Here is a 26,649-nt window from a genome sequence, read left to right as displayed (position 1 = left end):
CTCTGTTGGTTTTCGAAATTACTTGGGACAGTGACATCTTGTTTCTGTCCATTTTTTCCCCCTTTTGAATTAAGAATGCCTACAACTCCTATCTTTTTTTTTCTTTAAGATTTTATTTATTTATTTGACAGAGAGAGATCACAAGTAGATGGAGAGAGAGGCAGGCAGAGAGAGAGAGAGAGAGAGGGAAGCAGGCCCCCTGCTGAGCAGAGAGCCCGATGCGGGACTCGATCCTAGGACCCTGAGATCATGACCTGAGCCGAAGGCAGCGGCTTAATCCACTGAGCCACCCAGGCGCCCTACAACTCCTATCTTATGTCTGTCCCACCACTGTGTTTTGGGTACAGATAATTACTTTCTAGTAGCACAAGCTGGGTGATGGAGAGGAATTTTGCCTCAGGTTGGATCATACCCAGAGTCTCACTTATACCTGACTCAGATGATAAAATTTGGAACCTTTGGGCTGATAAAACTTAAGTGAGGGAACGCCTGGGTGGCTCAGTTGGTTAAGCAGCTGCCTTCGGCTCAGGTCATGATCCCGGCGTCCTGGGATCGAGTCCCACATCGGGCTCCTTGCTCCTCGGGGAGCCTGCTTCTCCCTCTGACTCTGCCTTCCACTCTGTCTGCCTGTGCTCGCTCTCGCTCGCTATCTCTGACAAATAAATAAAATCTTAAAAAAAAAAAAAAACAACAACTTAAGTGAGATTTTGAGGGGCTCCTGGGTGGATAAGTTGTTAAGCATCTGCCTTCAGTTCAGGTCATGATCCCAGAGTCCTGAGATTGAGCCCTGCGTCGGGGCTCCCTGCTCTGCAGGAAGCCTGCTTCTCCCTCTCCCACAACCCCTGCTTGTTTCCCCTCTCTCGTTGTGTCTTTCTCCGTCATATAAATAAATAAAATCTTTTGTTAAAAAAGTGAGATTTTGAAGTTGAGTTGATGCTGTAGTGGATGAAAGTTGGGGGTATTGGGATGAGGTACATGTATTTTGCATGTGGGGTAGATGTATATCTTTGGGGACCAAAGAGTATAGTGTTGAATGATGCCCCCCCAAAGATATGCACATCCTAATTCCTGGAACGTGTGAGTGTACTTTAGATGGCAAAAAAAAAAAAAAAAAAAAAAAAAAGGAAAAGAAAAGAAAAAGGACTTTGCAGTTTGCAGATGTGATTACGATGAGGATTTTGAGATGGGGAGATTATCCTGGATTATCACTATCACGAGGGCCCTAACTGTAATAACAAGTGTCCTTATAAGGGGAAGCAGAGGCAGATTTCAGAGATGGAATGGATGGCAATTGCCACCATAGCAGAGATTGTACTGATGTGGCTACAAGCCAAGGAATGCTGACAGTCCCCATTGTAAGAAGTGGTGACAAATTCTCCCGTAGAGCCTCTGGAGGGATTATGGCCCTGCTGGCACCTTGACTGTGGTCTTCTGGCCCCCAGAACTGTGAGAGAATACATTTCTTAGGTAATAAGACACCAAGTATGTGGAAATTCATTACAGCAGCCACAGGAAGCTAATGAAAATGGCTTGGGGTGGATTTGGTGATTGTTGGAGGGATGATGCTCAGAGATTATTAGAGACACTTTGAGGGGCGCCTGGGTGGCTCAATAGGTTAAGCATCTGCCTTCAGCTCAGTTCCTAATCTCGGGGTCCTGGGATCCAGCCCAGCATGGGTGGGGGGGAGGAGGTCCCTGCTCAGCGGGGAGCCTGCTTCTCCCTCTCCCTCTGCTCCTCCCCCTACTTGTGTTCTCTCTCTCTCAAATAAATAAATAAAATCTTGAAAAGAAAAAGACAGTTTAGGAGCTGTCATAATTAGGAGCCATTGGAAAGTGTCTGGGGATTGTTGGAGCCATCAAAGGGAAGACTGAAGGGGTTTGGTGGGTCACTGGAAGGTGGTTTGGAGGTGTAGTTGGAAGACTGGGAATGTAAATGAGGAATGTTTACAGATAACATTGGGGACTATTATAGGGAAGTTTAGGGTGTAGTTGGGAGTTTTGGGAGGGTGGTTTAGGTGGTATGGAAAAAACTGGGAGACTTTTTGTGGGTATGGTTGCATGTAATTTAAAACAAGGTTGGGTATAGTGATCATTGAAGAGTGGTTTGGAGGCATAGTTTGTGCTGCAGAGTATGGTTGGGAGGATACATGGGGAGCGATTTGGGGTCCATGGGGGTGTTTTCAGTGCATACTGGGGGTGGACGGGAGAGTGACTTGGAAGTGCTCTTTGGAGGTTAATGGTTTCATGGCTGATTGCAGATGGTTTAGGGGAACAGGTTGGGGGGTAGTGAAGGGTAGTTTATTCCTACAGTTCGGGAGTCCACGGAGGTTGGATTGGGGGTACTGCTTGGGATCAGTGGATCATAGTTTGGGGATGCAGTTGGGGGGATGATGGAGGGTGGTTTGGAGACACACAAGTTTAGAGGACAGTTTAGAGGTGTGGTGGTCGCTGATAAAAGGCAGTTTGGGGTACTGATTGGGGGTCCTTTGGGGGGTGACTTGGAGTGAGGGGCGCCAGTCCGATCGCGGAGGGAGCGTGGCCTCCATAGGAGAGCGCTCCACCACCCCTCGAGAAAGCGTGTGCGCACGCGCTCCCAGCTGGTTCGCTCCTAGCGCTCCGAGGGCAGGAAAATCGAAGACCCAAACTGGCGCCTGCGCACTAGGTCTCCGCCGCTGCTGTGGTCTCGCGCCCCGCCCCCCGTCCCCCCACCTCCCCCAGGCTCGCGCTCAGCGGCGGCTGTGTCGGTGCCGCCGGGAAGGGACGGACCCGAGGTGAGGGTCGGGGGGGCCGGGGTCCACCGGCCGCGGCCGAGCCGGCGCGCCTCTCCCCCCCCCCTCCCCGCGCCCCCCGTCTGGCCCCCACGGCTAACAGTCGCGCGGCCGAAGGCGGCCCACGGGCAGGGCGCGGAAGGGGGAGTAAGCGCGAGGCCGGGACGAGCGGGGGGGCTGCGAGGGAGGGGCGCGCCCACCACCCCTCCTGGCCTGCAGCGACCCCGCCTACGTCGCGGGACGCGGACCTTCGGTGAGTAACGCCAGCTTGGAGAAGAAGGGAGGAGACAGGGCGGGGTGAGGGCTCGGAAACGCCAACAGGGGATGTACTTGCGCGCGCACCCGCGACCTCTGACCCTGTGGTCTCACTCCAGACCCCTACCTGACCTGACTACATCTTTTTTTAACCTCGAGCTCTGGCCAGTCTTGGCCCCAGGACCTCCGATCTCACCCCCAACCTAACCATATTCTGGCCTGGCGTGATCCTCAATCCCTGTTTTGTTCCCTTAAACCCAGCCCTGACCCCAAACCCCACCCAGTTCTGTTCTCGGGATCCTTGGTCTGCCCCTGCTCCATCTCTGAAGCTCATCTTGCCTTGTCCTGATCATCCCAGTTTCTGGCCTGATGCTTGACCTGTCTGTTCCCTAAACTCTTGTCCAGCCCCTGATCCCCTTCCAGTCATGTCCTGTCCCCCTAAGCGCAGTCTGATCCAGGTCTGTCTGGATTCCTGATCTCTGATTTCTAAACTTTCTCCCCACCCTGTGCTATCCTCCTGGTCCCCTCCTGACTCCCCATCTCCCTCCTGGCCCACCCCCTTTAGACTGTCCCTCTGTTTCCTGCCCTGTCCCTGCCCCCACCCCTGTGCTGTTTTCCCCTGTCTTCTCTTGTCCTATCACTGTCCTCATTCCTCTCCTTATTCTGTCCCAGTCTTTTCCTGTTCCTTACCTCCATCCTGAACCGGTCCTTTTCCCTCTCCCCTTCCTTGACCACCATCTTGGCCTGTCCCCCATCATGTCTTCTGACTACCATTCTATACTGACCCTCCCCTGCTCTTTTGTTCCTTGCTGCTCTCTACGTTTTCCTCTGACCCTTGTCCACAACCTCACTCCATCCCATCCCCTGGCCAGTGTCTTGGCTCCTTCTCTGTCCTGCCTCCTGTCCTCCATCCTATGATGACTCTGATTCTGTCTTGACCCCTACACTCCTTCCTGTTCTCTTCCTTCCTCCCCTCCCAACTCCAGGCCCTTGTCCTACCCCTCAACACACCCCTCCACCCTGTTTAGATCTCCCTCTTCCTAACACCCACTTTCCATGTCCTCTCAGCCCAGAAGAACTAGGGTCCTGTTATACCCTGCCCCTCAACTTAGAGGTTCTACTATTTCCATGATTGCAAGTTCATCCCAAATGCTTCTCTTAGTATGAGCAAGAGCAAACAGCCTTGGCCCTGTGTGGCTAAGGGAGTTTTCATATGTGATGCCCTTCACCCTCACCCAGTGATCTCACACACGGCTTGCATTTGTCTCCCTGCCCCAGGAGGGCATGTAACTATTCCTATGTCCCCCCACCCTACCCAAGTGTGAAAGAACATCCTAAATTATTCAGTGACTCTCTGGGAGTCTGTGAGGTCTGGATCATGTTTCCAGCCTGGATAGGTTGGGGGCTGCCCCATGTCAAGGTGGGGGGTGTGGTGAGCAAACATACAGGGGTGGGAGACTCAGGAGTATGTGTGACTCTTCCGTGTCATGTTAACCCCCACGTGCTAGTCCTGATCCTGGGTGTGCATGATCTCTGCTTTCTTGGCCTGAAAAAAATCCATTCCAGGCCAGAGGCTTCAGGGCTTGATGGGGGTGGGATGGGGGTCAGAGGGGTTCTATCCCCCCCTTTCTCTGCTGTAAGCAATACAAATTTCGATGCTAAGTCCATCCCGTCTGTGTGTGTGTGTGTGTGTGTGTGTGTTGGGGGCATGTGTGTCGCTGGGTGTTAGAATTAGTCCTATCCTGTAGTGACAATAACAGCTAGAGCAATACAAGTTTCTTTCACTGAATCTCATTGATTCTGAGGACAGGCAGGGAGAATTTGGATAGCAAGAAGGTAACATGTTATTCAATTGTGTTTTGTTCCTGCGTTTGTCACAGAGAGTAGTAACAGCTTGAATAATGAGATACTGGACCCCTCTCATTTATCTGAAACACTTATCCAAACCTATTTTTTTTGAGCCCAATGCGAGGCTTGAACTCATGACCCTGAGATCAAAACCTGAGCTGAGATCAAGAGTCAGACGCTTAACCAACTAAGCCACCCAGGCGCCCCTGTCCAAACCTACTAATAACAACACAAGCATTCTTCATTGTTCCAGCATCTGTCTAGCACCTGACTTCTGAGAGGGAGCGCTCGGATAATTCAGACAGTGAAAGGTACCAAGTTATCTGAAGAGGTTTTTTGTTTGTTTGTTTTTGCATTTTACATAGTGGGGAGGGTTCAGATGATGAGGGATAATGGCTCCAACTAAAAGATATATTCAAATCGATTCATTTCCTTGAACTCTAGTGGCAGGAGTTGGAACAGTAAGAGGACTGTGTTGTGTGAATATATTTGGTTCCTGCATTTTGCCTGGTGAGTAAGGGAAGCTCAGAGAGTATGGGACGCCAATTCTATCTCAAAGGTGTATCCAGATCCATTCAGTTCCTGTATGTGGATAGTGAGCTTTTGGAGAATGTGTCTGAATAGGTTTGGTTCCTGCATTTTTGATGTTGAGTAGCTAGAGGTCTGATAATGATGGAAAACAGCTCTTTTCAAATATGTCTGGTTTGATATTTAGGGAGGGTTCGATGTCTGGGTGATAAGTAGGGAGGCTGTGGAGGCTGAGGGATACCAGCTTTGTCTCAGCAGTGCATCTGCATACATTTAGTTTCTGATTTTGGATAGTGAAGAGTTTGGACACGCTTATTTGAGGGAAAACAGCTCTGTTTGAAATTTATCGGCTGGAGCTGGGAGTACCAGCTCTGTCTCTCACACACACACACACACACACACACACACATATATGATTCCCAAGTTTGGATTGGGAGGAATATTGTAATTATGACAGCCAATATATATTGAGCACTTACTTACCAAGGGCCAGTTACTATCCTAAACAATCTTTAAGTGTCCTAATTCATGTCACGCTCACAACAGCCCTGTGAAGTGCATATTGTTGTCAGCACCCCTGTTTTCCAGATGAAGACATTGAGGCACAGAGAGGATAAGTGACTTGTCTGGGCAGCCACATAGCCATAAGTGGCAGAGCAGGGTTGAATCCCAGAGCCATGGTTTCCTACCCCTACAGGCCACATGGGGCTCAAGTCCCGGCTGGTGGGATCTGGAGGTTGGCCATCTTGCAGGACGACGATGTGTGTGTGTGGGTGATTCTACCCCACCTGTTGGCCTGGCCCAAGAGGCCCAATTACCTGGTCTCCCCTCCTTACTCCTGCCCTAGCCCATCTCCACACGGGATTATGATTGTTGTCATTAACAGACATTAATGACGTGGTGTGAGTTTCCTTGTACTTTGAAACGCCTTCCAAAGTGACTCTGGTCTCTGTTGGCCTTGGAAATGCTGTTTACCCATTTTACAGATGAGGATAGCTAAACCTTGGTCTGCATTGCCAGCCAGATACCCTTGGCCCTCACAGCTCTGGTTTTATAAGTGTCCCTCTTCCCAGTGTTCTTGCTGTCCCCCAAGAGGCAGGAGAGAGGCCGTGGCTGAGGGGACACTCCCCATTGACACTCAGCCACCCACCTTATGGCTGCTGCCTCCACCAGCCCTAGGCAGTGGGGGCGGGGGAAGGGGGCGGATGAAAGGAGCCTTTGTGTCCCATGCCAGAAATCTCACTCCCAGGAAGAAAGGTGGGCAGGGTGGCAGGAGGCCTTGCATTGCGTGTCTACATATACGGGGCAGGGCATTGCTGGTACAGTGCTCCCCTCCAGGCTTGGCCCCCCTACCAAGTGGGGAGGGAGCTTTCCTCACTCTGCTCTTTCACATCACAGCATGGGCTGCTGCAGGGGCCCTGGTTGGGCTTGGGCCCTGAGGTCACAGAGCAGATGGTCCCAAATGGAGCACAGGATGTGTGGTATGTGCCGGGGCAGGCCAGAGCCCTCAATTTCCTTGACGCCTGGCCAGAAATGCTCAAGGGGGAGGGGTGGGGCAGAACCTGCCTGGATGTGAAGAAGCATGAGCCCCCTCCCCACTTTTCCTCCCTTGCAGGAGTAGCCCCTGTCCACCTCCAGCCCAGGACCCGGCCCCCCAAGTTCTGAGTCCACCTGCTCTTATGCATCTGTGATCAGAATCAGGCCTCCTCACCTCTCCGAACCCCAGCTTCCACATCTACGAGCTGGCTATGAAGAGCTGGGTCTGCGTCATCCTCCCAGGTTTGTAGGGAGCGGTAGGGGTGAAAATGTGCATGATGTGGTCAGTTGGCTGGGATGATTTCTTCTGGAGATGCAGAAGGTGGTAGGGTCTTGACATCCCAGTCTTTCCTTGGAGAAGCTGGCCTCCTCTGTCCTGAGTTGGGCAAACTGTTACCCCAGTGAGGGTGGCGGTTGCCCCAAGACCTTCTCCCACCTGTGCCTTGCCCTGGGAAGGAAAGGTAGGGGCCTCAGGCACGTGATGCTTGCTGCCTAGAGATACACACCCGATTTATACACGTGTGCTTAACAAGTCCCCAGAACTCCGCCCTCAGCTCCCAGGCAATGCCCTTGGGTGGGCAGGGTCTGATGTGGGCTCCTGGGTAGCACTAGAGGCAGCTCCACTCCCACGACCCTTGGCCCCTCTTCCTTTGTTCTCTACTAGGTGACTGGGGTGAGCAGGGACATCTGGGCTCTTTTCTTGGTCATGCTGAACGCCCTGAAGGGACCTGGCCCTGAGATTGTCCCTGAGGGTGTCCTGAGCCCTGGTGACAGGCAGGCAAGGGTTAAGAGGTATGGGCTGGCCCAGGCCCTGGCCAGGTAGGCTGGGCTATTGCCTAGTGGGAGGCGGCCTAGGCATCCGCCACCGTGCTCACCGCTCACTGCCACTACCATCTGGAACAGGGCCTGATTGAGACAACTATTTTTTCTTGAGGTACCTGAGGCCACCCCACTGCACTTCTCCTGCGTTGGTGAGCACCTGGGAACAAGGGGCCTGGGGCGGGGTGGGAGGGAGAAGGGTGTAGGGTGTACTGAGCCTTCCCCTGGGAGAAAGCCAGGTCTGTGTGAGGAGTGCAGTGAAGAAGGAGGGCCTGAGTAGAGGAGTGAAGCCCCAAATGTTCGATTTCCTCTCGTGGCATGAAGCCGATTCCTTGCCGGAAATGAATGAGGAGAAAGGATGGGGGAGAAGAGAAGCCAGAGTCCTCCTTCTCCACTGTCCCCCTACTTCCTCTCCCCCTTTCTCCCCTGGGGCGTAGCCTCTGCCTTCCTGCAACCCCGGGGCCCTGGGGGAAGCCCAGACAGGGCTATTGAGAAACTGCTTCCCGACACCTGCCTGCCCCCGCTCTGTTCACCCAGAGTGGAGGCTGGGAGGGGCTCTAGGGCAGTGTGGGGAGCAGTCCCAGACACTGGGAGTTTGTATTTGCCCCGCTAGTGGCAAGGTAGGGAAATGGGGGGTCCCCACTGAGGTGTTAGGGTGCCACCCAGGTGAGGTGTCTTGGTTGTAAACAGTCATTACGGCCAGGCCAGGAATTTCTTTCTCCGCTGTGGTGTCAGAAGGGCAGACCTGAAAAACCTGCTGGGCCCGCCTCTGGGTGTGTGTGGGGGGTACCCTCTCAGCTCTCCTGCTGCGGCCCAGCCTGGGACAGGAGTCAGGGGCTGGGGGGAGGGAAGTTAGGGAAGGGGACTGCTGGGATCCTCCTTCGATCCCTGTCTAGGTGGGGACAGGGCAATTCTGGACCCCAAGGCAAATGTGCAGAGGGCAGGCAGGCAGAGGCTGAGGTTTGGGAGCTGGCTGTGGGGGTGTGGGGCATTGACCCTGTGTCTAGCCTACCCAGTGACCCCGTGACTCAGGCCCTAGCTATGTCCCCGAGGTCAGGCTGGCAGGGTGGAGTCGGGGTTCCTGTCTAGACCCCATGGTGACTTCCAGGATGCCATAAGCTCCCAGGGAGGGAAAGCTCAAGGCAGCCAGCATGGGATGTGGGACCTATCCTGGTGAATGGGCCCACCGGGGAGGAGTTGAAGTTCCTGTTAGGGTGGAGCCCTGGGAGAGTGCCTCAGACTCAGCTGGGAGCTGGGGAGGAAGGAGCTCCGGGAGCTTTGGGGCCCAAGAGGTTGAGCCCGGACCTCAAGGAAGCTCTGCCATGCCGGGCAACGTCAGGCCGCTTCAGAGTACATGCTGCTGCCTGGCTGTGCAGAAAGGCTCTCAGGTCTGACCCCTGTCCCTGAAAGCGAGGACAAGGGGCCACCGTTTGCCGGGAGCCGGTAGCAGGCCTAGTGGCCCTATGTTAACAGTTTGGCCGCATTCCACAGCAGATAGACAGGGAGGGGGCTCGAACCCTCACCTCCTTGGCTGCCTTGGTCTCCACCAGACCTGGCCCCTGCAGCAGGACAAGCTGGGATGAGGAAGGGAGGAGACCTCTGTGGCCTCGTGAGGCCCTCCCAGTTTACTGCCGCCCGCCCGAGGTCAGGCCAGGTGGTGGAAGGTGATGTCACCTGGCTCCCCAGCTGGGGAATGAGCAGGATGTGGGAGGGAAGGAGCAAACTCCAGAGGAGGGGATGAGGGCAGGGCTGGCGGCCAGCCAAGGCAGGCTCTGTGGTCAGCCAGGGTGTTTGGGGGCAGAGAAGGAAGCAGGAGGCAGGAGGCTTGTTATCTACAGCTGTGGACTTTCCAGCAGGGTGACTCCCTTCTGCCGGTACAGGACTAGAACTGACTGGGGTGGGCACAGGGACTGGAGGGGTCACGGGGCTAAGTGAACACTCTCCCTGTAGCATCGGGGCCACAGGATGGAGTCGGGATGAGTAGAGACCCACAGATCTGGGCTAGATCCATATCTCAGCTCCCTTGGCATTCTCTCACTTACGCGACAGCCATTCATTGAGTGCTCACTGCTGGCTCAGGAGTGTTCTGAGTGCCAGAGATATGGTGAAAACAGGACAGGTATGTTTCTTGTCCTTGTGAACGTGCAGGGGAGGCACAATCTCTTATTGGACAGCAGTTGTGAGGGGACCTGGGCGGGGGCCCACCTCTGGAAGTGACATGCAAGTCCCCGTGTGTAAGCTTGCCCCCTGGGGCCGGAGGGGGAAGACATGGCAAGAGTGTTCCAGATAGCAGCCGCAGCCTGGGCAAAGGCCCTGAGGCCTGCTGGGCTGGGAGCTTATGAGGAATTGATGGGCTTGGGGCAACTCCAGCTAAGGAGGGTCAGGCCCAAGGGGTGGGCCTGGGCCGCATCCTTAGCCAGTGGGCAGGTTATTTACCCCTCTGTGCCTTAGAGTCCTCATCTCAGAAATGGGGGCAGTGATCACAGAACTGCTGTCAAAGGGTGGTTGGAAGATTGGGTGTGGCAGGGAGGGTGACTGTTCCAGGACCCAGGTACTTCATTAGTGCCCACCGTTGTTAGAGTTGGTTGAATCTGTACAGTTTATTCTCCCTCCCTAGGCAGGACTCCTGACTGCGGCCCATGGGCCTCTGAGGAGGCGTCGTAAGTCCGCCTAACTCCCCACGTGCTGTGCATCCACTCAATGGGAAGGGGACTAAGGTACCAGGGCCCAGTGGGGCCAGACACGGATACGGATTCTGAGAGGGCAGGTTGATCAGGCGGGCAGGGTCAGGGTTCCCCTTACTCCCAGCTGGGGTGCAGGGCGTTGGGCAGGGGCAGGGGTTGGGGGAAACGCGGGATGCACTTCCTTAACAGCTCCTGTGCATCACTGCCAGGCCTTGTCCAGCCATCAGCCACGGCCTCTCCACAGCACCAGGATGGAAGTCAAAGGTCAGCTGATCAGCTCGCCCACCTTCAATGCCTCAGGTGGGTGGTTGGTTCCCCTTCTCTGCCTCTGCCCCCATGTCTGAGTCACCGCCTGCCTACTTTGAAAGGGTTGGTCCTTGGCCCCACAGCTGTGCCAGGATGCCCTGGCTGATCTTTGCCTGGAACTTTGCTCCCTCTGTGTCCAGCTGCCCTGTTCGGAGAGGCTGCCCCCCAGGTGAAGTCAGAGCGTTTGCGGGGGCTGCTTGACCGGCAGCGGGCCCTGCAGGAGGCCCTGAGCCTGAAACTTCAGGAGCTCCGCAAAGTGTGTCTGCAGGAGGCGGTGAGGGCCGGGCCCTGTGTCTGGTGGTGGGGCGTGGTAAGGACCCAGAGGCCCTAGGCAGGCAGGTTGGAGTGGTGAGTGCTGAGCCACATGTCTGGGCGGTAGATTCCCTATCACCCTCTAGCTCCTCAAAGCTCAACTTCGATGTCTTAGAGTCAGTAAAATATGGCAGAGCAGGCCCTCAATTCCCTATCAGCAATTTGAAATCCCCCAAACCCTTCTAAACAATAGTCATTTCCAAAATCTGGCAGTAAAACCTGGCCTGAACTAACAAGGGGTGAGTCACCGTTTTGATTTACCCCTCTTGGTGTGAACAGCTACGCAGTTGGTCAGAACCCATAACTGGCCAGAACCCATAACTGGCCAGAACCCATAACGCAGTTCACAGCATGCAGCCCCCGCCCTGAGGGGAGCGTGATGTCATATGCAGTATATAGACCTGTGGCCTTTATGAAAGAGAAGAAGTTCCAGATTCCAGAGCAGGTCTCCTGACCTCCCATGCCCACTGCCCCAGGGATTTGGGCCACCGAGGGGCTGAGAGTCCATAGCACCCCTATTGGGTGGCAAACTGGGAGGGAGGAGGAGAAGTAACAGGCATGGGGTGCTGAGCATTACTGAGCTCCTAGTATGACTAATGTAGCTTCTGTAGTCATTCCTGCTTTGCCCCATTCCCTAGCTAACCCTCGGTAGTCTCTGACCCCTGCCCCTTCCAGGAGCTGACTGGCCAGCTGCCCCCCGAGTGCCCGTTGGAACCTGGGGAACGGCCCCAGCTGGTCCGCCGGCGGCCCCCTGCAGCCCGTGCATACCCTCCATCGCACCCCAACCCAGCACACCACTCCTTGTGCCCTGCTGAGGTGAACAGACGGGCCTGGGGGGCAGGATGGGGGTGGGATGGGTACAGGTTGCTGCCTCAGGGTTGCAACCAGGGGAAGGAGAGGCTAAGGTGAGAAGGGAATGGCTTGAAGAAGGTGCGTTCTGGCTCTGAGGGAGGAGGCTGGGCCTCGTGGTGGTAAGCCTCTCATTCCCTGGAAGCAGAATCTGTCTAGTCCCTCCCCGAGACGGCTCTGCCTCCTGGAGAAATGAGCTCCACCCCAGAACAGGCCCTGCCCCTGCGCTGGCTGGCTCTGCCCACACTTGGGCCCGGGCCTTGGCCCCCTCCAACACTGACACTGGGTCCTGTCCCACCCTCTCGCCCACCTGCAGGAGCTGGCTCTTGAGGCCCTGGAGCGGGAGGTGTCCGTGCAGCAGCAGATTGCAGCCGCCGCCCGCCGCCTGGCCTTGGCCCCCGAGCTGAGCATTGAGCAGCGCCGGCGCCGGCGCCAGGTGCAAGCAGATGCGCTGCGGAGGCTGCACGAGCTGGAAGAACAACTGGGGGACCTCCGGGCCCGCCTCGGCCTCCCGGGGCTCCCCCCTCCGCAGCCTCTGGCCCTGGCCCCGGCCCCGGGGGCTCTCATCACCACCCAGGGAGTATGCCTGGGCACACGCCTCGCCCAGCTCAGCCAAGGTGAGCCGGCCCTGTCAATGCCCAAGTGTGGGCATGGGCCGAGCAACGTGGCAGGGAGGGGTAGATGGCCAGTGAAAAGTGGGAGCTGGGCGGAGCTGAAGGGACTCAGCCCGCAAGAGGAGTTGAGATAAATGGGCTCAACAGCGAGGGTGGGGATGCTGGGAACTTGACCAGATGGCACCAAGAAAACCAGGAGCCAAGCCTCAGGTAGTCTTGGATTCAGGTAAAGGTGGGTTCTTGGGAAGGAACGGGCTGGGGAGGAGACCATCCGGGGTTGTAAGGGGACTGCACCCAGGCCTTGCCTTGATGGGCCTGGGTCTGCCCTTCTCACCTGTAGAGGACGGAATCCTGCACTCGGAGAGCAGCTCCCTCTCGGAGTCTGGGGCCAGCCATGATAATGGTGAGGACCTCTGGCTCCCAAACCCACCCTTGCTTTGATGCTTAGCCCCTCCACTCTCTCTTTAACTCCTCCTGAGCCGTGCCCCATCCTCGCATGGGGCCCCCGTCTTTCTTGCTTCACGCTGCCCAGCTCCTCATCCCCAGTTCCAGCCTTGTGCTTTAGTTCCCGCCTGTCCTGCTGCTGCTACCTGCTTCACTCCCCCTGCCCCTGCCCACAGCTCATCAGGCCCCCTCTCTTTGACTTCTCCCCCACTTTCCACCTTCCTCCCAGAGGAGCCCCGTGGCTGCTTCCCCCTGGCCGAGCGCCCCTCACCACCCAAGGCCTGGGATCAGCTGCGGGCCGTATCTGGGGGCAGCCCTGAGCGGCGAACCCCATGGAAGCCACCCCCGTCAGATCTTTACGGGGATCTGAAGAGCCGGCGGAACTCGGTGGCCAGCCCCACCAGGTGAGGGTGAACCCCTTCCCTTCCCCGGGAGCCGGGAGGGGGATCCTGAGCCTGGGCGGGCAGGACGGCTTGCTGGTGGTTATGGTGTCTAACCTGGACCCCCACCTGGTCCTGTCTGTTTCTGCTCAGCCCCACACGCTCGCTGCCCAGGAGTGCCTCCAGTTTTGAGGGGCGAAGCGTGCCTGCTACCCCTGTCCTCACCCGGGGCGCTGGCCCCCAGCTCTGCAAGTAAGGGGACTCTGAGGGTGGACTTGAGGACCAGAATAAGTAACTGTTCATTCTGACGATGGGGGGCATTACTAAAGGGTGTGGGATGTGAGAGGTTGGGCTTTGAAAGGTATATTTGGAACAAGTCACTTCCTTTCTCTGAGTCTTGGCTCCTCATCTGTGAGACGGGTATGATATCTGCATCTGGAGGACACTGTGGGCATAGTAAGTTCTGGTTCACATGCACTGAGCGCCTAACACCTGCTGGGAATCCGTGCTCTGCGAGGTGTGACTGCGGTCATTGCCATAAGGTCTTGGCTAGGTAGATGCTGTCATTATTCTCAATCTGTGGATGAGGAGCCTGAGGCACAGAGAGGTTAAGTGACTTGGTAGTAAACAGAAGACCTGGTGTTCAAACCCAGGCTGGTTTGACTCTAGAGTCCATACATTTAATCACTGCACCCTCCTACTTCTCAAACAAATTCTTGCTAAGCACCTGCTTTTCCAGGCTGTGAGTAGAAAGTCCCTATCCTTATGGCACTCGCCTCCTGTGAATCGTGGCTGTGGGGCTGATAGTTCAGGGTGGCTCAGACACGTGGGGGGTGCGGGAGGGCAGAGAATTCAGGAAGTTGGATTCCAGGCCCAGGGCTTAGGACCCTACTTCGAGAAAGCTAGGAGATACACCCTCACAGGGCATGTGTTGGGAAGAGCCCTCTGCTGGCCTTCCTCGGTCAGTTTTCCCCCTCCAGCCCTGCGCACGCTTACATCTCCCTTGGCGCTAACACCCCCCCAATATGTCTTCTGTCCCTCTGCCCCCCAGCGTGGGACAGAACCTCCACTGCCTTTTACATGCCCCCACCTGACCTGTTTATACAAGAGGTCTCTGATCCTGGGCCTCCTTCAGAGATGCACAAGTGGAAGCTCAGGAAGAGGTGGGGCACAGTGGGCCAGGCACTCCGCCTGAGATTTCCGATCAGTCATACTCCCATCACCCCCACCTCTGTGTCCCCAGACCGGAAGGCCTCCATTCTCGCCAGTGGTCTGGCAGCCAGGACTCCCAGATGGGCTTCCCCCGGGCAGACCCTGCCTCCGACCGTGCCTCCCTCTTCGCAGCCCGCACCCGTCGCAGCAACAGCTCTGAGGCCCTGCTTGTGGACCGGGCGGCCAGTGGGGGAGCTGGCTCCCCGCCTGCGCCCCTGGCTCCCCCTGCCGCTGGCCCCCCGGTCTGCAAGAGCAGCGAGGTGCTGTATGAGCGCCCACAACCAACCCCTGCCTTCTCCTCCCGCACAGCTGGCCCCCCAGACCCTCCCCGGGCTGCCCGGCCCAGCTCAGCTGCCCCTGCCTCCCGTGGGGCTCCCCGGCTCCCACCTGTGTGCGGGGACTTCCTCTTGGACTACTCCCTGGACCGGGGCCTGCCCCGCAGCGCTGGTGGTGGGGCGGGCTGGGGGGAACTGCTGCCTGCAGCTGAGGTCCAAGGACCCCTCTCCCGCCGGGATGGGCTCCTCACCGTGCTCCCGGGCCCACCACCCGTGTACACAGCTGACGGCAGCAGCCCCCTCCTCCGCAGCAAGGACCCCCACTCCCGTGCCACCCGCACCAAGCCCTGTGGCCTATCCCTGGAGGCCGCCGAGGGGCCCGAGGTGCATCCAAGCCCTCTGCTGTGGATGCCTCCCCCCACCCGTGTCCCCCCGGCTGGTGAGCGCAGTGGCCATAAGAACCTCGCCCTGGAGGGGCTGCGGGACTGGTACATCCGCAACTCGGGACTGGCTGCTGGGCCCCCCCGCCGGCCTGTGCTGCCCCACGTGGGCCCGCAGCACCCGCCCTTCCTCCATGCCCGCTGCTATGAGGTGGGCCAGCCGCTGTATGGGGCCCCCAGCCAGGCGCCGCTCCCGCACTCAAGGAGTTTCACGGCACCCCCTGTCTCCGGCAGGTATGGGGGGAGCTTTTACTGATGGGTAGGGGTCTCTGGAGGCAGATGGCAAAGGCATCCAGGCTGGGGAGCAGCCAGTTACGGGAGTTAGTGACTCCGACTGCGAGAGAACTAGCTGCAGCCTCGCCTCAGGGTCCTGGGCCCTGCCTGACCTGCATGAATCCACGGGGTCTTGGAGGGGTGTCTTGGGCCCTGGCAGCAGCAGCAGCAGCTGTCTACCAAGCTGTAGAAGAATTCTGATATTTGAACAAAACAGTGCATGTCTGCTGAAAATGAGCCTTCAAAGCAGGGTGCTGGGAGGAAGGGCCTCCCAGGCCCCTCGCCTCTCTCTTCTTCCTTTTGCTGTGCCCCCATGCTTGTGAGCCTAAAGGTGCTGTCCTGTGCCTGCCTCCACCTCTTTAACGAGCCTCTTTTCCTCTCTCTCTGTGTCTTGTCCGTCTTTTCCTCTCTTCTCTGTCTTGGCACCCTGTCCGGATTCCTGCTACCCCTTCTAAAGATACTACGCGGACTTCCTGTACCCCTCGGAGCTGAGCTCTCGTTTAAGTGACCTGACGCTAGAGGGGGAGCAGTCTTCCAGCTCTGACCCCCAGACCCCGGGGACACTGGTCTGACCCCTTCTTGTTGTCCCAGGCACGACTTTAGTCGGGAACACACGGCTGACCTCGCTGAACCCCGGGGTGTGATTGCTCAGTCCTGGGGGGGTGCCGACCTGATCTTCCAAGGCCCCTGGCTCCTTGTGGACCCACGAAGGTGTCTGACTCCCTGCTTCCCCTCTTACGCTGTGCTGGGAACTGGGGCCCTCAGCCAGCTGAAAAAAGAGGGGATGGTGTAATGGGGGCTCCAGGCCCCTTCCTCCGTTTCTGTTTACACTTGTGATTTAGGTATTCACTGTCTTCCCCCAACACTAGACCTTTTATAAAAGGGAAACTGTGATCTCGTCCTGGTTGGGTTCATTCCTATCCCCATGCCCAGCCTGTTCCATTTAGGAACCCCCCCCCCAAAAAAAAAAAAACCCCGACAATATAGGGTCTCAGGGCCCTGTTCGGGGCAGCCAGGAGACTGGTGTGAACAGAACTCCCTGCCACCCCCCCACCAGGGTAGTTCTTGGAGAGGTGGGCTCTCTGCCCACATTCGGAAGGACTGAAGTCTGGCTAGGGGGCTTGGGTTCATTTTCCTACTCCCAGGCGTGCCCAAGGGAGCCCCAGTCCTTGTCTGCCTGTCTGTGCCCGCTGCCTCTGCCCACAGGTTGAGAATGCCCAGCCTCTGCCCTATCTATCCCGGTCAGGAAGCCAGCCCTGCAGGAGGGCTAAAGGGCAGAGCCGCTGGGTGTGTTGTGTCCTGGGATGCTGCGGTGGTGGAACCTGGCATCGCTCGATGCCAGGAAAATCCTCAGGTGACGTCTGGCCACAGGCTGCGTCACGTCTTCCTTGGCTTTCTTTCCATCCACCACTTTTTAAACAAATCTACACAAGCTGTGTTTTCTATGATACCTATCTGTGACTTTCTGGAGCTAGGGGTCCCCTGACCTCCTTTACCTGGTGTTAAACTTTTCTTTTTCTACCAATGGATCTGGGCCCGAGACACTACCCACACTGGAAGGGGATTTCTATAATAAATGTGTAAACCGAACCCATGTGTCACTCCGCTGTCTGCCTTGCCTTGGGGGGCCACACCTGTAGTTAAGACCAGGTTAAGATATTTTTATGAATCAGATTATCCAACGAACACTGGGAACAGCCTAATGTCATCAACTTGGGCTTCACTTGCTGTGATGTGGGGCAACAGCTTCGCTGGTCTGTGCTCTGATTCCTTGCCAGCCCTGGACAGGAGCCGTCAGTAATACAAATGATAGGAAACACTCTGCCTTTAACTGCTCTGTGCTCTGCCCCAGAGGGAGCCACTTGGATGAAGGAACGCAGAGCTTCCCTGCTCAGTCTGCATGCTTGACAGAAAGAGACCTAGTCTAAGTCCAGCAGAACTGAAAAGCAGAAGGCCACTTCTGGCCCCTGAAGCGCATGGACTTGACCCCAGAAGCCCACATTGGCTTGAGCGATGCACCAGCCTTTATTGTTGCAGTAACACTGATTATAGATGCCCCATTCCAGGTCTACCCCCACCCCTCCCCACCCTACCCCTTGGTCCTCATCACTGGAACTTTGGAGAAGGGGGCAGAACCCCTAAGCAGAGCTGGAAAGAGGCAAGTGGGACTGGTGAGTGTTTGGGTCACACGGAACCAAGGAACCAAGGGTTCAACAGCATCAGGATGCCTGAATTCTCTGTCCTGATGGGCGCTGGGAACACTGGGTCCCAGGTTCAAGATTTGGCAATGCCCTAACCTGGTTTCAAAGCCAGGATAGGGTCTGAAAAAGCCTAATATTAGTCCCGGGTTCAAGAGAATGCCTTGGTCCCAGATCCCAGCTTTGGGGCTGAGCATGGGAGATGGGTGGGTCCCAGATTGGGGGTGGGGGGGGGAGTATCTCTGGGTCCAGAGTTTGAGGTTGGCCGCGGATGCTCTGGGCTCCACGCCCCAGGTTCAGGGCTGGGGAAGTGTGGTCCCCTAGGTAATAGGCGCTGGGTAGCAGGGATATCCCAATTTTGGACCTGGGGTGTGCAGGGTCGCTGATGTCCTCTGCTTTTTGAACTGGACGGGGCCCTCTATTTCAAGGGCTGGGAAAGGGCTTTGGGTCCCTCTACAGGGCCAGGGTGGGGGTGGCGTTCTCCAGGTCTTGGGTACAGATCCCAGACCCCTAGGATCCAGCCTCCTGCTCTTGTCCCAGCGCCTCCAGTAGCAGGCCCATGGGCGTCCGCTTGAGACCAATACTCTCAATCTTGTTCTCGATCTTGTTCTTGAGGTTTCGCAAGCGCAGCGAGGCGTGCACCAGAATCACTGTGGGCAGTGCCGAGAGGAGCAGGGTCAGTGGGATGAGACCTCAGCTTTTAGCCAATGGGGGCCCACAGAGGAGAACCGGAGCACGGGCAGGCCAATAAAGTGGTCAGCGGCCAGGATGCCTGCGATCTGAAAGCGTGGCCGAGTAACGAGCCTTGCAACAGGGGCGTGGCCAGGGAGGGCTCAGGGTAACCCGGACGTGGCCCGGGGAGGACGCTCAATACTCTGAGCGAGGCCCGAAAGAGCGGTAGTAAGAGGGGCGTTCCCAGAAGAGGGAAGGCAAAGCCCGGGAAGGCGCTTTGCGAAGGCGGTGTGGCCACGCCCGCCTGGGGTCCCCGCCCCCTCTTAGGGCGGGGCTGGCCTGGCACTGTGCGCAAGCGCCGGTCATTTATTGGCCTATCTACGGGTAGCGGATACTTACGGAGCACCGGCCCGGCGATGCTCAGCAGGAAGGTGCAAGCGCCGCCCACGGCCCAGAGAACAAGGAGGCCGAAGGCAAGCACTGCGGCCAGGCAGGCGGCGGGGTGGCTGCGGCGGCAGCGGCGCACGGCTGCTTGAGTCTCAGCCGCCCACACCAGCGCGCCAAGGGCCACCGTCACTACCAGCGCGCTTAGGAGGGTGTGCAGCGGGCGCACGTACCTGCGAGGACAATGGAACTGAGCTAGCCCGGGCGACGGCAAGAGGGCTGCACAACCTCCAAGCCTCCCCATCCACCCCGTCCCGTACCCCATGATCTTTGGTTCCCCCCTCTCAGGGACCTCCAGCCCGGCAGATAACTCCTGCCAGCCTGTCTCCCAAAGGTTCCACCCACCAGGGCTTCTGACTCCCAGGAGCCCTGGAGGTCCTAATTTCCTTTCCGTCAATCCTACAGTCCCATCTTCCTCAGCTCTCCCGTTTCAGGTCCTCTCAGTCCGCTAGGCCTTCAGGCTCTCAGACCTTACCAGCTCTTTTTCTTCCAGCCCTACCCCGGCAGGGCCCCTCTCCAACCCCTCAGACTCCACCCCAACCCGCCCCCAAATCCACCCTTTGGGCCCATCCCTGTAGATTCCTCTTTCAGGCCTTCTGTCTCCAGACATTTCCCTCTCCGCGGGCCCAGAGTCTTTACAAGACCCGTTCCAGACTTCTCCCCTTCAAATTCCCCATCCAGGTTCCCACTCCTTGTACATCTCTCCCCCCATCATTGCTAGCACCCCTTTCATGCTTTCAGTACCACTCTTAACATCCTACCCTGCCCAGGACCCTCCAGGTTCTTCATCCTTCTCTGGTCTCAAGCCTTCCACCACTGGGCCCTCCCTCTCCGTTCAATTTCCCCAAGAGGTACATGCTCCTGGAATGTTCCAGTCACAACCAGGCTCCCCTCCACGCCTAGTGCCTCCACAAGCCCACCCTCCCAACCCTGTCCCTGTCTCTGCCCGAAGTCCTCCAAGGCCGCTTTAATCTGGCCCCATCACTCACGTCCTCCCCCTCCACCCCCACTTGAACTTTCAGGCCCTCCTTATCTTCTGGTCCACCTCCTTACCCACTTTCCTCTCCAGTCCCACATTCTCCATCCTCCCGACCCGCTAGTATCCCACCCAAGGCACTCCTTATAACCACGTTCGACTTCCTTCAAGCCTCCCCTCCCAGGCCCCGGAGATTTCCCATCTCTAATGAACTCGCCCTTTCCGCCTTCATCCCCCTCCCATTCCTCAAAACCCCACTGGTCCACCCTTCCAGCCCGCAGTAGTCCCTGGCCAACCGGACTCCCCCTCCCTCCCTCACCCAGCCAGAGCGAGACCGAAGACGAAGCACAGAAGGTAGTTGGTTTGGTAGTAGAGGAGGTTGTTGATGACGCGGTGGCACCATCGCTGCGGGTCGCACGGATCCGGAGCCGCTAGACGCGCGGACCCCAGAACGAAGTCGTCCAGGGCACGTAGCGGTGGCAGCCGCACCTCCGACATCCTGCCGGTCGATGTAGCTGGACCAGCCAGAAGAGAGGCCGGACTACAACCCCCGTTATACCCTGCGCCGCCGCGAGGGACACCGGGAAATGGAGTCTGGGTCCAGCAGTTGCTCTTTCAGCCACCTCGGCGGACTACGTAGCAGCAATGCACGTGACCAGAGATGCCAGCAACACGCCGGAAGTGTAAGGCAGCAGGGGCTGCCGGGAAATCAAGTCTTCGCCGCCGGGCGAGGCGCTCCCATCAACCCCCAGGTGGGGGCGCCCAAGGGGCGGTTCCTAGCCGTGCTGACAGCTCAAGAACACAGTAATCCCGACCTTCCAGGACATGCAGTAACACATTCTGGGACAAACAGATAGGGACTGTCAGACTTGGGCAGGATTGCAGGATCCCACTGTTAGAGTTCAAGAGGGCCACACCTACTTGGAACTCCCGCAGGTCTTTTTCAGCTGCATCTCCTCCGGCCCCACCCCTGCACCCCAGGTCCAGCCATAAATACTCTTGAGGGCCTTTTTAAAAATTCATATTCACCACATCAGAGATGTCTCTTTCTGGGAAGGTTTTTTAATCCCCACAGGTGAATTAGGGCACTCCCTCTAGGTTGCTAGCAGTCTTCAGGCTGGGAGTCCCAGGGGGGTCTCCTCCCTCCATGGGTCCCTGGCCTGGTCCTGCAGGCACACAGTCCCCAAGCTTTTTTGGGGGAGAGCTGTGTAGGCATTGCACTGCTGTTTGGAAGGTGGGCACCTGCCCCATTACTGCTTGCTGGCTGGCAGCTTCCACGGCACTCCTGATCCCCTGAAGGCTTTGCAATCTAGCACGGCAGGTCCCTCACACAACCCACAGTGTCCTCAAAAGTCATCGTCATCACAGATGTCAAGGTACACATCAAAAGCCTCTCTGTTGCAGTTTCCATCAGGAGTGAAGACATATTTGTGGAAGGTCCCATCTACACAGATGGCTGAAAGCGGGGAGGGTGGGGTGGGAGGGGGGGAGAACGGGTGAAAGGTTAAAGGCTGCCGAAGCCACCCACTCCAATTCTCGACGGTGTCCCATGGCCTACAGTCTACCTCCAAGCCTTTGTTCAGGCCATCCCTCTGGCGATGGAGTTGAGCTGCCCGCTCTAGCTCTCTCAGGCTTCCCATGCCCTGAAATTCCTGCAGGTCCAAACTGCAGGACTTTGCCCATGCAGCACCCCTGGTTGAGAGGCAAGAGCTATTCCCACTCACCAATGACAGAGTTGACGTTCTTGGAAGTATTGCGACCGAAGGCGCAGATGCAGGCTGACTCGGCAGGCACGGTGAAGCTCGCCAGGCTCCACTGAGAGTCCACGTACTGCCCAATCATAGGCCCCACCTTGCCCACGCGAGCCAGCCTGCAGGCAGCACTGGCTGAGCCCAGGTGTGGGACACAGGCAGGGGGATGGGGGACAGGGTAGGGCCGGGCAGGGAGTACTCACGCGGAGCGGCGGTTGAGGCGGGTGTCCTTTAGAGCAAAGATATGGACTGTGCCCTTATCACTGGAAGCGCAGAGGAACGAGGAGTCATGGCTGAAGTTGATACTAGAAGACACATTGGCAGTGATGCACACGGGTCAGGTGGCAGAGGGTCACAGGGTCACGCAGCCCGCCGCACATACCCTGTGCTCACCAGTAAAGGGTGGCAGGGTCAGTGCCTCGGCGCAGTTCTACCAGTTTCTCCTTGGACTGTGTGTCAAAAAGGCGAATCAGGGTGCCCTTCTGGGAGGCAGAGGCCACTACCGTGCCTGGCTGGTTCAGGGACACGCAGGCCACATCGCTCTGATGGGCGTTGATGGTGAAGGGAGCAGAGGAAGTGCCAGGCTTCGTGCTCGCCAGGTCCTGTGGGAGGAGGAGCAGTCTGGGCTTGGGGTAGTATGGAAGGCGGAGGCCAAGCGTCCACAGAATGGGCCAGCCCAGCCGCCCACACACCTACACTTGCCCCCTGGATGGCTCACCACAAGTTGCAGGCTCCCACACTTGTGTCCAGGGAACACCAGCAGCTGCTTCTCCAGGCTGGGGCAGAGGTCACAAAGCCCTAGGGTGTGAGGACAAAGTGTTGGGGGAGGGGGTAGGCTGGTAAAGGGGAGGCAGGGCCCAGGCCATGGGCCCGGCAGGGTCTCGGAATAGAGAGAAGCTGCGTAAGGCCCAGACTTTGACCTTCCGTGATATATGGCCCCCAAAGAACTCTCAGGGGGGCCTGCCATCTGCCTGGCTTGCCACCAGTGAGGGCCCAAGGATCCCTGGCACAGCCACGCAATGTCCTTACTGGGTGCTCCTTCCCTGCTCTCTGGGGCCCCCAGGCGTGGGAAGACAGAACTGCCTAATGGATGGAAAGACAGACAGACTGGGAATATGAGCCTCTCTGCACAGGGACTCTCGCCCTGCCCCTTTCCTAGCTTCTCTGGGCGCCCCTGGCGTTCTCTCACTTCCACCCTGTCCACTGCCTCCTGCCCTCACACCTGCACATCCGGGTCCTCTCACCCTTGGGGTTGTCTCGAGTGTCAAACTCGAACAGCTTTCGGGGATTGTCGGGGAAGGAGTACACGTAGATGCGGTTCCTCAGCACGATCACAATTCTGTGGGGATCACACAGTAGAGGAGGTCCATGAGGGGAGGGCAGGATGCCCATGGAGGACTAGCCCTCTTGCTGCTTTGGGGACCTCCTACCTCCCCCAGCCCAGTCCCCCCCAGGCTCACTTGTCATGGCGCATGCGCACAGCCAGCACTGGCTTGGTGAAGGTGAACTCCAGCACCAGCTTGTCCTTGGAGTCCTTGCCCTCCCGGGCATCGTCCCAGATCAGCACTGCTGGGCAGGTGGGTACGTTGTCGGGGCCAAGGTTTAGGGTGCGGGGCAGCCCTGGTGACACAAGACCCACCCCTACTCCCCATGGGACCTCAGCCCACTTGCTTAACCTTCTGCTGACACCAGTGTGAGCCTCATGCAGCATGAGCACCTGTGGGTGTGATTCCCGAGGGCGCAGGTTTCTCAGACTGTTATACTCATTTACAGATGAAGAAACCGATGCTCGAGGGGGCTGAGTTATTGGGCCAAGGACCTCACTGCCCGTTAGCAACCAAGCAGGGATTCACACCCAGGCCTGGAACTTCCCATCAGTAACTAGCTCTGCCGCCGGGCTCCCAGTCCATACCCCTAAGAGACTTCCGTGATGAATCCTAGGGCTCTGTGACTCGCCTAGGGCCTCTCCTGCCATGTCCCAAGGGGATTAGCAAAAAGCCTTAAAGCAAGAGGGCACAGCTGAGATGTCTCCAAGATTTTAAGACCTATTGGTTGTGTGACTTTGGAAAAGTCCCTTGACCTCTCTGGACGTCGGTTTCTTCATTGTAAAAATGGGGATAACAATACTTCCTGCTCCATAGAGGTACCGTGAGGATTAAATGAGTTAGTATCTGTAAAGTGCTTAGAACAATACCAGGCTCACAGCAAGTGCTCTGGAGGGAAGGACAAGGCATACATGAGGCATTCAGTTAGTGTTAAGCAAAAGCAAAACACCAAGCTTCTCAAGCAATGAGCTCCGTGACTTCCAAGCTGTAGGCCTCACTGTGTGACTCTGAGGTGCTCTAACATCTTCATCTTCCCACGCCTTGGGGGTGCCTGGAGGAAGCCAGGATTCCAGGGAGTCGGGGCCAAGGGCAGGAGGGGATGAAGGCACTTACCTGAGATCTCCGAGAACTTGGGGCTGCTACCACCACCCACTAGGGCCAGCAGGTTGGAGCGGTGCAGCATTTCCACCAGGCCCATGCTGCCCACCTGCTCGTGGTCTGGACAAGGACCAGGGTGTCAGTAGGGGTGGGAGCCAATGCCCGACCCACCCCTTCTGCCCACTGCCCCTCCCCCGCCAACAGCTCACCCAGATGCCCCTTCTCCATCAATGGCTCCACGTTGTAGATGCGCACACCGGTCTCCATAGCACAGCAAAAGCAGCCTGGTGGAAGGGGGAAATTCTGGCTGCCTCGGCTGATGCCCAGGTGGAAGCTAGGGGCTTAATACCCACCTCTGACCATTCTTTCCCTTCCTCCCTCCCAACTACAAGGGTGAAAGCACGAGCCTCTCTCACTTTGGTCTTGGTTGAAACGTAGACTGGTCACTCCTCGAAGCGGCTGCTGAGTCATGGTCCAGGATTGCTTCCCTGAACACAAATGGGGATAGAGTTGGGAAGAGTCTGGTGTTTGCCCTCCAAGTCCTAGAACTCCTTTCCCCAAATGATTTCTTCTTCTTCCTCCTCTGCTACTTACTGCCTCCAGTGCAACTACAAAGACAACAAAACTGGGGGATAGTTCTGGGGTCTCCACTCTATGCTCCCGAGACCCCAAAGGGCATGGAGGAACTCCTCCATCTTCTCACACTTGGTTGACCCCAGCTCCAGGCCCACCTTGACTTTGCTGGACTCCCCACCTCCCTCTTACTCCATGGCCCTCACTGAGTGCCAGGAAGTAATGGGGTAGAGGGTGCCCTAGTGATGTCTTCTCCCCACCGCCAGTCAACCCTGGCCCTAATGGCCTGCAACCACCCCCCATTCGTTTCTCATCTTCACACCTGGACCTACCATCCAACTCCACCTGTCAATAAACAGAGAAAGGGGCTAGGACCCCGAACCTCCCTGACCTGGCCCTGAGACTTGCCATGTTTGGTCTACCACCCACAGGCCTTCCCCTTCTTATGCCCGGCTGAAGCTCCCAACCTATTCCACCATCTCAGAGTCCTCTCACACCTTACTCCTCCCAGGCTTCTCCAAACCTCTTGGGGACCCCTTGCCTCTCTCCAGATGACCCCTTCTCGTGCCATGCTAATTTCTGCCTAACCAGGGCCAGCCTGGATTTCCTCCCAGACCTCCTTATGCCCTAATGACCCTACATCAGATTCCCCTATCACTCCAAATCACACACCCCGGGACATCCCCTCCTGTGTGCTTTTCTGTCCCTGACTCCAACATCGACTGGCTTGAACTTACTCCCAGGAATCCCATTCCCCTTACATTCCTCCTACAGATTCTCGACCCTCTTCCCCAAACACCCTGCCCCAGGGCAACCCCTCCCCATCAAGACTTGCCCAGGACACACCTCCCCAAACCCATACCTGGCACAGCTCAACCCCACCAAGACACCTGCCCCAGACCCCTCTAAGATTCCTGTCCTAGAGCACCCATACAGCCTTCAAACTCCCATCTCCCCAAGATCTTTGCCTAAGCACACCCCCTCCCCATCCTCCAAGAGCGCAAACCTACCTTCCCCCACTTTGTACCACCTCCACTGGACTGCCTCTGTCCCCAGAGACTCATTCTTTGGAGAGCCCCACCTTCCAAGACCCTTTTTTGGACGCCCATTCCAAAGATCTTTAACACTTAAGAACCCTGCCCCGGGATGCCTCACTTCCCTCCACTTCCTCAAGTCCAAGACCGCCCTCATACTACTTCCAACCCAGGCACCCACTTAAGCTTCCTGTCTGAGCCGCGCCCCCATCTACCAAGATCTCTGTTCAAGGGCCCCTCCCGCCCCAACCCTCCCTCAGACTCCAACCAAATCTGGGATCATGCCCCAGTTCCCCACTGCCTGCACTGACCTGACCTCCGTGCGTTCCCGATCCCAACCCCTGCTGTCGGTGCCGCCCGCGGCCCGGTTTTCTGACCTCCCGGGCCCTGACGCCCGGCTCCGGTGTTTACATCAGGTCTCACTTCCGGGGGGAGGGAGTCTGTAACCGGAAGTGACTCATCCCGGCCGGAAAACGCGGCCACAACCTTGCTCACCCGGTTTCCAGGCCTTTGGAGCAACGCGAGCCATAGCTGCATCCCCTGGCGAGGCTCTGCGAGGGCCTGGCTGTCTGAGGGAGCCGAGGCGGGTGGGCGACAGAGACTTGGCGTCGCTGAGCGGAGTAGGGCCGACCATTCCCCAGCTCGCTCCTGCTCTGAGAGCGAGAGGCGTTAACTTTCTGGGCTAACAAGACTTGGGCCTCCGAGGTGGGCTAGAGTGGCCTTTCTTGTTGGAAATACTAGTCCTCCCGGATTTCTAGAGAGGCGAGTGGGGGAGGCCGGAGGCGGGCGCGGACCTGGAGACCTTGAAAGCTGAAACTCCTTTTGCCCAAGGGAAGACAGCCCCTCCCCTCGCTTGATTTTGTTGACAGAATGAAAAATGAGGTTTTAATGGGGAGAGGTACACGTGCTTACTGCGGAAAAAAAGCCCAATGGTGTGCATACTGGAAATACTTTTTAATTCAGCTTTTAACTTTGGAGGTAACTGGATTCACACGTAGTTTTGAGAAATAATACAGAGAATTCAGATGTACTTTTA

The 26,649-nt window shown here is 57.2% G+C and overlaps 3 protein-coding genes across 6 annotated transcripts; 1 reads left to right on the top strand and 2 right to left on the bottom strand.

Moving 5' to 3' along the window:
* Window positions 1–2,771: 2,771 nt before the first annotated feature.
* On the top strand, window positions 2,772–17,132 carry CCDC120 (coiled-coil domain containing 120). Of its 2 annotated transcripts, XM_059385973.1 has the most exons (13): window positions 2,772–3,020; window positions 6,797–6,879; window positions 7,014–7,177; window positions 10,371–10,470; window positions 10,647–10,737; window positions 10,884–11,017; window positions 11,731–11,871; window positions 12,221–12,521; window positions 12,859–12,921; window positions 13,192–13,366; window positions 13,496–13,594; window positions 14,586–15,503; window positions 16,000–17,132. In XM_059385973.1, exons 5-13 carry the CDS (start codon window positions 10,689–10,691, stop codon window positions 16,112–16,114), a joined length of 1,995 nt encoding a protein of 664 aa, XP_059241956.1. In that variant the 5' UTR covers window positions 2,772–3,020; window positions 6,797–6,879; window positions 7,014–7,177; window positions 10,371–10,470; window positions 10,647–10,688; the 3' UTR covers window positions 16,115–17,132. The 2 variants fall into 2 exon arrangements, with proteins under 2 accessions (XP_059241956.1, XP_059241955.1); XM_059385972.1 differs by lacking the exons at window positions 2,772–3,020; window positions 6,797–6,879 and adding an exon at window positions 7,838–7,905 and having other exon boundaries at window positions 7,134–7,177.
* A 481-nt stretch (window positions 17,133–17,613) lies between these two features.
* On the bottom strand, window positions 17,614–20,663 carry PRAF2 (PRA1 domain family member 2). The gene is made up of 3 exons (XM_059384796.1): window positions 20,152–20,663; window positions 18,812–19,029; window positions 17,614–18,390 (listed from the first exon to the last, which is right to left on the bottom strand). The coding sequence occupies exons 1-3, from the start codon at window positions 20,328–20,330 to the stop codon at window positions 18,251–18,253; spliced, it is 537 nt and encodes a 178-aa protein (XP_059240779.1). The 5' UTR covers window positions 20,331–20,663; the 3' UTR covers window positions 17,614–18,250.
* Window positions 20,664–20,878: 215 nt separating this feature from the next.
* WDR45 (WD repeat domain 45) lies at window positions 20,879–26,271 on the bottom strand. 3 transcript variants are annotated; one of them, XM_059384792.1, is made up of 11 exons: window positions 26,109–26,271; window positions 24,423–24,494; window positions 24,216–24,290; window positions 24,022–24,126; window positions 23,044–23,152; window positions 22,828–22,922; window positions 22,302–22,381; window positions 21,977–22,185; window positions 21,787–21,888; window positions 21,557–21,702; window positions 20,879–21,288 (listed from the first exon to the last, which is right to left on the bottom strand). In XM_059384792.1, the coding sequence occupies exons 1-11, from the start codon at window positions 26,245–26,247 to the stop codon at window positions 21,179–21,181; spliced, it is 1,242 nt and encodes a 413-aa protein (XP_059240775.1). In that variant the 5' UTR covers window positions 26,248–26,271; the 3' UTR covers window positions 20,879–21,178. The 3 variants fall into 3 exon arrangements, with proteins under 3 accessions (XP_059240775.1, XP_059240776.1, XP_059240778.1); XM_059384793.1 differs by having other exon boundaries at window positions 23,044–23,149; window positions 26,109–26,268; XM_059384795.1 differs by lacking the exon at window positions 26,109–26,271 and adding an exon at window positions 25,925–26,048.
* Between the last annotated feature and the right edge of the window lie 378 nt (window positions 26,272–26,649).

This window comes from Mustela nigripes, chromosome X (assembly GCF_022355385.1).
Source record: "Mustela nigripes isolate SB6536 chromosome X, MUSNIG.SB6536, whole genome shotgun sequence".
Classification (NCBI taxonomy): Eukaryota; Metazoa; Chordata; class Mammalia; order Carnivora; family Mustelidae; genus Mustela; species Mustela nigripes.
Note: the sequence above shows the minus strand (reverse complement) of the source record. Positions and strands in the feature narration are given on the sequence as shown.